Source organism: Penaeus japonicus, unplaced genomic scaffold (genome assembly GCF_977035675.1).
Source record: "Penaeus japonicus unplaced genomic scaffold, GWHDUDI00000001_assembly GWHDUDI00000022, whole genome shotgun sequence".
Taxonomy (NCBI): domain Eukaryota; kingdom Metazoa; phylum Arthropoda; class Malacostraca; order Decapoda; family Penaeidae; genus Penaeus; species Penaeus japonicus.
The window spans coordinates 6,002,337-6,014,836 of record NW_028234424.1 but is presented as its reverse complement, the minus strand read 5'-3'; the positions used below and the strand labels follow the sequence as shown (position 1 = coordinate 6,014,836).

The following is a 12,500-nucleotide window of genomic DNA, read 5'->3' as shown; positions in this document are numbered from 1 at the left end:
GTAGGTAATCCTTATTTCTAAATTCTTTTCTTTAAATCAAACACACTGTTTTTTTTTTCTTTTCTCTTTATATCACTCAATTCAGTCTTTCTATAAATGAATGTTTATACAAGGAAATGTCAGTTTGGCCGTATATGTATAACTTACACTGTTTCAATAAGACAGACCCCTCACCCCTTATAGCAAACCAAATGTTTGATGACTGTATACGTAGACTTTGATTTGTTTCTGTCCTTTTCAGAGTTCTGCCACAACTAGATGAAAGCCGAAATATTTCGAAAAAATCGCCAAATTCAGTTGCGGAGAAAGACGTCGAAAGGTTTAAGTATGTTGACCACGTTCTGTACTATTTTCTAATACTTGCGCATACGAGCACACACACACCACACACACACACACACACACGCAAACACACACTCATACACGCACAATTGTATATGTGTGTGTGTGTGTCCATGCATGCGCGTACACTTTTATATCGGCGCTTAACATAGTACCACACTTGCACAGATTCGTTCTCAAGAGCCAACCGTTGGACGTAAAGGGCCCCGTGGTAAACTGGATCCCCTGGGACGTGACATGGCGGCACAGCCTGACGGAGAAGCTGCCGTGCGAGGGCCGAAGACCTTTCGTGCTGGCGGTCGTCATTTCGAAGCCCTCGAATCAGGGCACACGAAACCTTATCCGGAAGACATGGGGGAGTCCCGCTCTCTATTCAAAAACTGGTCTCAAGTAAGATTTCTTCCGTTAGATCGCTGTTGTTGTTTTCTCTTTTTTTTTTCTCCGTTGCACATCTGTTGTTAATATCTACATTATTGATTTATTGATATCTCATGTTTCATTACCATTAATGCTATAATGAATATTAAAATTACTATTATTATTATTGTTTCCGTCACTGTTAACAGATCACTAGTGTAATATCCACGTGCTTTAACAATTCACAATTTTCATTTTTTTCTCATATCATTTTAGACAATCACGATAAAATTCAAAATGAATATCCGTAACTGAAGTACAGACATCAGGTGCTTCAACACCTTTATTAGATCATCCAAAACTGGTCGAAACAAACACACTATTAAGAAAAAAGAAAATATCTAGAAAGAGAAAAGCGAATGAAATTGAAAAATATATATTAGATCTATGAATAGGAAATCATCTTCCACCTAAAGAAATAATATCATTCTAATTGAGGGAGAGAGAGAGAGAGAGAGAGAGAGAGAGAGAGAGAGAAAGATTGAGTAAAAGAGAGAAAGATAACGAGATAAAGAGAGAAAGATAACGAGATAAAGAGAGAAAGATAACGAGAAAAAGAGAGAAGGATAGCAAGATAAAGTGAGAAAGAAAGAAAGATAAATCGAGAGAGACAAAGAGACACAATTAAGAAACATCCCAAAAAAAGAAAAAAAATCACACTATCATAAAAGGCAGAAGTAAAAAGACTATTACCACACATTTCCACAGGGCGGTGTTCGCAATAGGAGCTGTCAACAATGCCACACAACAGGCGGCCCTCGATGCTGAGTCGATGCAATACAATGACATTATTCAAAATAACTTCATAGACGCATACAGGTAAAGATGCTTACTTCATTTGCCTTTATGGTAATTTTTTTTGTGTACGGGGGATTTAGTGTTAATGATGAAAGGATAATCACGCTGATTTAATTTGATAAATCTGAATGTATTAGTGATGATGAGGATGGTAAAAGTGATTAATGAAAATAATAATGGTGATGGTAATATGTAATGATGGTGATTGATAATGATAATGGCGATGATGATAAGAATAATGATGGTGATGATAATGGTGAGGGTGATGATAGTGATAATTGTGATGATGAAAGTGATTAATAATAATAATGGAGATGGTAATAAGAATAATGATTGTGAGAGTAATGGTGATGATAATGATGGGGATAATGGTGATGATAATTAAATTTCATAACCATGATTATGATATTAGTGATGATGAGGATGATGAAAATGATTCATAATAATGACAATGATAATAAGAATAATGGTGGTGATAATCATGATAATGATAGTAGTGATGATAATAATAAGTGATTCATTGATAATAGTGTTATCAATAATTATCCTTTTATCATCCATATTACAATTGTTATAGTCACGTTACAATTGTGTATGTCAGTAAGTGAGTGAGTGTGTGAGTGAATGAGCGAGTGAGTGAGTGAGTGAGTGAGTGAATAAGTGAGTGAGTGAGTGATTGAGCGAGTGAGTGAATGAGTGAGTGAGTGAGCGAGTGAGTGATTGAGTGAGTGAGTGAATGAGTGAGTGAGTGAGCGAGTGAGTGAGTGAGTGAATAAGTGAGTGAGTGAGCGAGTGAGTGATTGAGTGAGTGATTGATTGAATGTGTGAGTGAGCAAGTGAGTGAGTGAGCGAGCGAGCGAGCGAGTAAGCGAGTAAGTCAGCGAGTGAATGAGCGAGCGAGTGAGTGAGTAAACGAGCTAGCTTGTGAGCAACCGTGTCTATTCCACATTAATTAACACGTGAACTACGACGCTGTAGAAACCTAACTTACAAAACGATATCGTGGCTGGACTGGGTCGTGAAGTACTGCCCTGAGACGCCGTTCATCACCAAAATTGATGATGACGTGGTGGTGAACCCTTTGCACCTGCGGGCTTTTCTTCAGCGTCCCGACATAGCACTGCAGGTAACCCTTCCCTTTGCTCGTATTGATTTAATTTAGAAGAGTAGTCGCTGGAGATGTAAATTTTCTTTGGCTTTGGTGAAAATAATGATTTTTTTTCTCATAAAATGACTATGACTTTCATCAAAGACTAAAATATATATATTTTTGACACTTTTTTGAGTAAATATTCCTTGAATAGATTAATATATATGATAATCTGCAAAAAAAATATTTTCATGGGAATATTTAAAGTAAGTAAAATTCAATATACATTTGTTCATATTATAAACGTTTGTACAAAATAACAAAATTAAATTGGAAAGGAGTTAAATTGTATTTTCTGATGTACGCAGCCAGGGGTATATATATATATATATATATATATATATATATATATATATATATATATATATATAAAATCGCGATTTTTCGATTTCAGCAGACAAAAGGGCAAAAGAAAATTATAGTGATTAATCAGAGCAACGAGAATTATATATAGGGGGATTGCACTGTGAAAAAAAGTTAAATTACGTTAATGTTACATGAATAAATATTCATATTAGATGCTTACGTTGTTTCACTCGCCATAGCCAACCGAAAAGGAGTGCTATATCGAGGATTCATGAGAGCCTGTAATAAAAGTGGCTGCGTCAAACGGTGGCTGTGTTCTCAGAAGGCCAACATATTAATCTGGTATATTTCGGCAAGACATATTGAATGGGTTAATGGGTTCTAGAGGGAGGCCTACGAATTATTATACGTCTTGCCATGATATGTGTAATGGAGGACTATTGTCATTTTTACTATATCGTGATAGTTAACCTCATTAGTAGTTCATTGATAGGAAATTCTACGACAGAACAGTGTAGCTTTTCTGAATAATTACCGTGCTGAATGTAACTGGAACTTCACTGTTCAGTCATTATCAAAGTGTGAATATTTAGGTGTTATATGATGAGGTTTTAGTTCGATTAATTAAGCCTCACGATCTGTTATTCCTCTGCTACTATTTCATCTATGTAAACACGTCACTTTCTATTTTTTCACCACAATCCATGAACATCCAGATAAATAAAGAATAATTCCATCTATTTCGGAAAAAAAACAATCATTACAAAGTATACATTTTCATACGAAACATGGAAGTGGGATAGAGCAAATATAGAAAATGGATTGGAGCAAAGAAAACCACAGAAAACGTGATGGAGCCACGGATAGTGGACGTAAACTTGACCAAACTTTTTATTTTTTTCTATAGATGGCGCACACACACACACACACACACACACACACACACACACACACACACACACACACACACACACACACTGCACGAATACTTCTTCATCCGTTTAACATGACATCTTGTTTATGTTTTGTGTCTCTCCCTTCCCTAGGACCAGAACCCCTCGTCTCATGGCGCCATTTTCGGCGATCTTCTGACAAGAGGAGTTGCTCACCGAACTGGTCGTTGGGCTCTGACGAAGGTTACGATTCATGGGTTGATCATTGTAGAAAATAGATGAAATAACACAGGCGGTAGCGATGGTGACAGTGATAACAGTGACTGTATCATTATCATTATAATAACCATTATCATTATCATCAATAGTGGTAGTAGTTTGGCTAATGACGCTAAGAATAATCATAAGGAAAACGACAATGGTGGTAATAATGATGATGATAGCAATAATGATGAAAATATTAATGAAAAAAAATGTAACGATAATGATAATAATGCTGCTGCTGCTGATGTTAATGGTAATGATAATAAGTATAAATTTGATAATGATAATGATTATCATAACAAAAATGATATTACCAATTGTTGAAAGGCATTACAGCCATGACAGTAACGACAACACTAACCACAAATCCCATTACACAGGAGGAATACCCTGAAGGAAAACTCCCCGACTTCGTCTTGGGTCCTGCCTACATCCTCACCAGAAAGGCCTGCAAGCGCCTATGGGAGTACATACCACACGTACCTTTCTTGTGGTTAGAGGACGTGTTTCTGACAGGTCTCGTGGCGCACCGAGCAGGGATCCCTCGTATAAAAGCTTCAATCTTTCATCAGCGCTTCGTTCCCTCCTTTTCCAACGGCGCTTTAGTGTTCATGAAGGAGGGACCGCGGGCCGATAAAGACAAGGCCTATTCGTATATAAGATCGTTGATGAAGCATAAATCTTAGAGAGCGGCAGGCTGAAGCCATATGGTGATTCTTGATACTTATAATAACAGTGATAATGATAATGATAAAATTATAAATGGTAACGATAACAAAAATGATCATGATGATTATAAAGCGTGTGGATAATGTTAATAATGTGATAATACCGATAATCAAATGATAATGACAAAAAAAAGTGATCAAGATTGTGCCCAGTGAAAGAGTTTCTTGTAAACTAATAAGTGGATTCGCTACTTATTTTTAGTTATGATACTGTGTCCTAATTTACTGTAAAGTAGGGTATTCCCAAAAAATTCGACGGGCAATTTTCTGGTCTCCATATCGCTTAATTGGCGCCCTATGACGTCAGAATATGCAATTAATGCCAATTAATGGGCACTGTAATTCCTCCGTGAGAAATTGATGGGATTACCAACACCATATCACAATACAGCTGGCGACACAATAGAATATAATGTAACAAAGTGGAAAGTGGAAAAAATATTTATTATCCGTCGTGGATAAGATGGGAATTCACACCCGCATAGCTCAATTTCTTCGCAAGATTTGCCTATAACGTTCTTTTACATTCACTGCCGTAGTATTTCACGATGTATTTCTGCGTATTTTGTCTTGTGAAAAAAAGGAAATATGACAACGGTGTTTTCCTCTTCCCCGGACGGTGGGTTACAGAAAACCAGGAAGCTACAAGTTTTAAGGGAAAACTCTGCTAAATATACGTATTCGATGAAAGACAGACTTTAGTAAAAATTATGCTAGAATTTATATTTATACACATATGTGTGTATGTATGTGTGTGTGTGTATATTTTTTATTTTTCGCTCAGGAATTCAATTTGTTTATATGTGTTTGTGCTAGTTATAAGACTAGCATTCATGAATAAAACAAAGGGAAGAACTGGAAAATACTCGAATTATTTGGCATTTACGCTATATCATTTCTTCAGGACATAATGGACAAAAGATACAGAGAGGTGTGTATAAATACTAAATAACTGGCAATGAATACTAAACACTGTTTTTTAGTTGCGACAAGAGAGGAAAGACAGGAGTGGGAATCCATGAACAAGAAACTACTCTCTTTCTTTCTCTCTCTCTCTCTCTCTCTCTCGGGGGTGTTCGAATGTCTGACCCCCTGTGTGACCTGATAGGCCTACCTAGCGCTTTTAAATACGCCGGTCTGTATCTCGCTGTTCAAGACTGAGTAAATAAATCTCTTATGAATAGTTATCTTATGTTTATAAACTCCTTTATGATGTAAGAGGAATAAGATCTATATAAATGATATAATTTGTTTTTTTTATATAAGATAAACAATTCAGAGTTATAACTTTTGTTGTATGGAATTTCTATTGAAATACAAAGGATGAATAAAATAGAAAACGAATTGATTCTAATAGACAAAAAAGTCTAAACCAACCAACAAGACTTCAAAAATGTTAAAATTCCCATCCAAGCAGTTTCTTCGAGTGCATGGAGCATTAATCAGTGCCAGTCATTATTAATAAAATGTTTGTGAAAAGATGAAATGAATCTTCTAACGGCCAAACTATGGGGAGAAGAAGAACAAATTCGTGACAGATGCGCTGGCAAGCCTCTGTGTGCGCCATCAAAATCAACACATTGGAGATCATACATTACATGTAACTCTACTGTACTACATATATGCATATGTACAGGACAAATATGGTGTCACCATACGTGCGGTATATCCTAGGTAAACTTTGACTTTACTTACTATTTTCGGTAACGCTGCCACCACTCAGAGGTTTATTTTATTATTGAGGAAACCACTAGCAATTATGATATATATATACATGTATACATATATCTATATACATATATATATATACACAATTATATATATATTCATATATATATTCATATATACATACATGTATATATATATATATATATGAATATATATGAATATATATATATATATATATATATATATATATATATATAATATATATGAATATATATGAATATATATGACATATATATATATGAATATATATATATATATATATATATATATATATATATATATATATAAATATATATATACACAAAATAAAAACATAAACAACGGTTGTGTGGTTATTGGGCTTTTAAGGCATGTAGGTATGGCTGGGTCCTCTTCACGGCATATAGATTGTAATAAAGTATATGATCCCTTTAACATTCATTGACTAAATGGCAAGTAAAGAAAATGATGGCTTTTAAATAATGAACATATGGTTGGGTCTTCTCATTCTAAATTGTTATTACTGAACTTATTGATTCTGATCGTTAGCCCTTACGACACATAATGCAAACAAATGAAAAAAGAAAAAGACTGTTGCCCTTATTTCCCTATCTTTCCTATTGATAATTTGCTCTTTCTCTTAACTTCTTAGTTTTGACCGGATTTTAACTTACATAACACTGTCGGGTTGTCTCTTAAGAAGAACCAAGACCTTAGTCACTTTCATTTAATAACAGGAAAATAAAACAGTTGAAGGCAAGGCGGAGAGATGAAAGACGAATAAATTCCTAATCAATTATGATGCCCTTCCCCCTTATGCAACGTTTAGAATAAATTTTGTTACTCTATCTTTCCAAATTAAGGTAAAAGAGGCTCCTCAACAAACACCAATCTGCATGAGAAGAGATAGTCTGATCAAGGACGAGTAAATTCAGGGAAGCAAAAGTGTGGATCTAGCTTTCCTCTCCTTGTTTACTCATCCCATACAGTTTTAATATGGGAAGGTAATTCAAATGACCATTTTACTTGCAGAGTTATTAAGGGCAAATTTTGGAATATTCAAATTAAGTAATGATATTAGTGATATCGTATGTGCAACTCAGAAAGTTGGTATTTTCTGAAGATTTAGAGGAACTGCGAGTATAACATTTTAACGGTTAAAATGAGTGTCCGATTATAACTAATCCGGACATATGTATGTATGTATATATATATATATGTATATATATAAACATATACATATACACATACATATATATATATGTATATATATGCATATATTTATGTATACATATGTATATATATATGTATATATATGTGTGTGTATGTATATGTATATATAGGTATATATGTATATATATATATATGTATATGTATATATATATATATATATATATATATATATATATATATATATATATATATATATATATATATACTCTGAATATAACTTGCTAGACGTTAACGTACTAGATAAGCTTTTACATTGTTGGACCCCTTATTTTAAGCCGGTTTTAATCTTTGCAAATACTGCATTGATTGTTTTGCTTGTTCTCATGCCAGCTACTCATCAGTCCCTTAAGGGATGGTAAATTTAAGTGTCGTTTGCAGATTTCATCCGTCAGCCAATACATATTCACACAGCCAACGCAAAAATTGGGGCAGTTAATTTGTGAAAAGTAATATATAAGGATAGAAGTATCAATTTTCAGATATGTCTTATATACAGTGTTAATCATCGTTACAGTGAAAATCTGCATATTTCTACCGTGTCACTATCATGGTAAGCCTACCTCCACATCACAGATTTTCTACGACTAATTCAATAGTCGTAGAAAATACACATAAGAACATGTTTCGGCATGCTCTTATTATAAGCATTGAGTACTGAGGACTTAAAGCATGACTATCTTTGTCAAGGCCGTGTAAGAATCCCCTATGGACACAGCTCTTTAGTTGGAATTACACGGCTGTATGTATTTTTTTTATTTATTTTTTTACTTTTCAAGAAATACGGCCAAAACAGAATGCACAAGATCTTCTAAAGATACCAGCGTAATTTTTTCGTCATCTAAACGGTGAGACCAGAAGAATCTATTCTGTTCTTGTATCAATAAAATACAAGTTTTATGTGACAACATGATACAAGCCCCGGCGCTCTTCCAACCTTAGGCGCTATTCATACGAGGACGTTTTCAAACTCGGACAGCAGGTCTTATAATTTGATATCTGGAGACAAGTCATATTGCATGCTGTGTCATAAATGATCCACTCCCGAAATTTAGTTAGCCAGGTGGCCACTTACGGCGCTAGGGTTTATTTACTCTGTCAGAAAGAGACAAGTGTATGGCAAGACTGGAATGGGAGACGCGGCTCATATGCATTCAGTTGTTTCATGATTCCCATCTCAGGCAAGGTAAGAAGAAAAAAAATGTATGTTCTATTGGTGCTCAAGAAGAGCATGGACACTAGTTTGATTTAGAGCTTGTATTTTGTGAGGAGATAGATTGATTTTTGTTTTGTCGTATATGATGAAAAATGTGTAAGTGGTTATTAAATATTTTTCTGTTTCGTGTATCTTATATAAAACAACGTATTACCTGTAGTGAAAATATGTCTTCATAATATGTCCAACTTGTTCAAAATGAACAATATTTGAACGTTCAGTACCTCTAGCCCCGTGGTTCTCAACTGATGGTCCAAGGAGGCTTTGGGCGGTCGAAAGGAAATTTACTCAACATTTTGTACAGAAAAATATAAGAAAAAATAGGGTATTTAGTTTTTTTTTTCCTATTTAAGAAATATATACGTTTGATTAGACACATTTCACGGCGGATTGACAGAAAATTATTCCTGTGATGCCAGGAAATTATGTTTGTAAGAAATGCTGTAAATAATATTGCACATTTCACAAAGAACTCACTGACAATTATGCTGCCATTCTTAATATGTACAGTTGTCTATTAAAATAAAACCGAAAAAATACGGTGTTTCTATAAATACTTTACAGGAATTGTTTGTTCAAATGGGAAGACAATATTTTTTTCTCCATACAATATGCCACTTAAATAATATTATTCATATTTACAATATCATTACAGCAATGAATTGGGGAGAAATTTAAGGCATTTTCATGCACACATATTTCAACATAATTATCACAATAACAATATTCAAAGAGAGTGTATAACTCAGACTAAAAACCTTCGTTTGCAAGATAAATAATGAAAAACATTTTTCATGAATGCATGCAATGTCCAAGTGCAACCGCCATTTTATATATTCTTATCACAATAGTAAATATTAAAAGATCAATTCATGTTATAAAAACTGGATCTGAAACACTTATGAGCTTATGTGTATTCCAGTGACACGAAGAAATACTGAAGTCGAATCCCATTACGTATGATAACTTATCAAACTGTATAAATCATACAAAAAGACAACAAAAACACTTTTATCACATCTTTTGGGAAGTGGCTCCACTGAAAATAACTATAATAAACAGTTATAGGTTATTAGGCCATTGGAATTTCACCAAGATTAAGGATTTTTTATGAATAACTAATGAGCTATGCTTGTAAGACTTTTAATATTCTACACTATATCTTGACCAAATTCAAATCTTTAAAGCATTAATGATAAATACTCAGTAACCTAAAGAAATTATATCTACATAACAAAACCTTAGAAAAAGGATGAGTAAAGAACATTCTTAATCATAGATAGTAGTGAACTGTATTCTTAGGAATTTTAATGCCCCGATCAACATTTGGAATAGAAACTTGAGATGGACTTATTCCACTACAGATGAATATCTATCTATCTATCTATCTACACACACACACACACACGAACACACACACACACGCGCACACACACACACACACACACACGAACACACACACACACACACACGCACGTACGCACGCACACACACACACGCACGCACACACACACGAACACACACACACACACACACACACACGAACACACACACATACATTCACTCACGAACACACACACACACACACACAGTGCTTCCATGCCACAAAGCTCGTAAATCAGTCGATCATGGCGAGGACGTCTGAGTAGCGCTCGTTTAAGGCCAGGGGGGTCTAGCGATGTCAAGGTAAACATGATGGAACTCGTGACTGGAATGGAGGAAAACTGAAGGGGAGGTTTGGCGTGCCTCTGGTCCAAGCTTCTCTGGCACTCCTTGTTGACGATAGGCCAGACGACCTTGCTACCGATCCGTCGTAAGCGTCGAAGAACCGGCGTCGCAGGGTGGGCGGGATGTATGGGCGTGGATAGGCCAAGGAGACATCGCAGAGGAAGGGACGTCTTCGAAGTCGGGGATCCAGCCGGAGCGAGGTCTGTCCCGTCGCTGTCCCTAGTAGTATTCCACTGCGCCATTGGAAGTGTTGATTCCAGTCAAGATTATTCTGAATAGGGTGTCCGATTCTCGGTTCCTCGGACATGTCTCACGTCGGTCGTCAGCTGTGACATGCAGTCGAGCTTTACATACACACACACACACACACACACACACACACACATATATATATATATATATATATATATATATATATATATATATATATATATATATATATCCAAATAGTGAATGAATTCTATAGTAGTTACTCCTGACAAACTAGGGGGTAGAGGATAGACGTAACTATTATTCAATACGTGTTTAAAATTAAAATGGCGAGTTATAACCGTCATTATTTCCTAATAAGGAAATATATGCTGAGCCTCGTCCAATAGGGCCAAATAAGATTGACTGAGCTAAGAAATACCCTACAGGAACGAGAATAATATATTCTATAGAGGATTGGGTACCCTTTTTAGGCTGTGCGGGTTAATACTCTGCTGGATGGGAATCAACGCTTATCAAGCCGAACACCTCGCAGGAAAACTTGTTTTAACAATGAACTCACATAACTTATAAAGGCAAGGCTTCAAAGTTGGTAATTCGAACACTAGCCTAAATTTAGGCAAGATGCATGTGAGAACCAGTTACTAGTTGTGGGCTAAGCGAGTCAAGCCGTTAGTCGGTTCAAATATTAACTCCAAAATGTATGTTATGCTTGTAAAATTGGAAAGAGAGCATTTCAGTAAAAGTATAAAATTAAAGCTTAGGAGCTTCCCAAAAATAACACGTATTTGTAACTCACCCATAAAGATCACTTGACAATACCAGATTTTGTAATTTTTACTGATGACTCGCGGTTAAAAATATGTAAGAGAGTACATTCCAACTTTCAACAAATCTTACGGTAAAAAAAAACACTAAAACTCCCCTAGCTCCTTGGACACCCGTGTTTTTTTATAAAAAAAAAACAATATATATAATGTCAGAAAACAAACAAACAAACACAAAAACTATTTCTGTTCATTCAGGTTAGAACTACAGTTAGAATGTTAATTTGCTAAAAAAGATGTCCTTTAATACCAATTGTAACTTTGGGGAAGACAGATGACATGTTATGCAAAAGCCTTTGCCTTATCAATGGGTGAAAAAAAACGACTTTCAGCAAAAGGTGGGCATTAAACAAGAAGGCATGGATCTCCGGCCCATACAAGAATTCAATTCAAATTTGGGTTAATTTCAGGGCCAGCGCCACCGGAGACAAATGGTGTTTCTCGACCTTGGAAACCGCTTTCTTGTCCATGGCAATTCTTTTACCATTTTTACTAACACGCCCATTGAAGTTCCTGGCATCCACGCATAAGAGAGGATTGGGTACCATTAATCCGCCTGTCTGTCCAGCCCAATATATCGCAGTGAATTCACATAGATTATAAAAGCAAGAATTCAAAGTTGGTAACTTGAACACTAACCTTTTGGCAAGATGCGTGTGACAACAAGCAGAGTTATTAACTATG

The 12,500-nt window shown here is 35.3% G+C and overlaps 1 protein-coding gene across 1 annotated transcript in view; it reads left to right on the top strand.

Annotated features, from left to right (window-relative positions):
* The window catches only part of LOC122267978 (uncharacterized), a 25,175-nt gene extending 19,134 nt beyond the window's left edge, over positions 1-6,041 (top strand). Inside the window, exons 7-12 of the mRNA XM_086549197.1 lie at positions 242-325; positions 511-732; positions 1,468-1,578; positions 2,536-2,683; positions 4,060-4,149; positions 4,551-6,041. Of these exons, the coding sequence (XP_086405323.1) occupies positions 242-325; positions 511-732; positions 1,468-1,578; positions 2,536-2,683; positions 4,060-4,149; positions 4,551-4,856 (961 nt within the window). The 3' untranslated portion in view covers positions 4,857-6,041. The remainder of the gene's footprint in view (positions 1-241; positions 326-510; positions 733-1,467; positions 1,579-2,535; positions 2,684-4,059; positions 4,150-4,550) is intronic.
* The last annotated feature ends 6,459 nt before the right edge of the window (positions 6,042-12,500 follow it).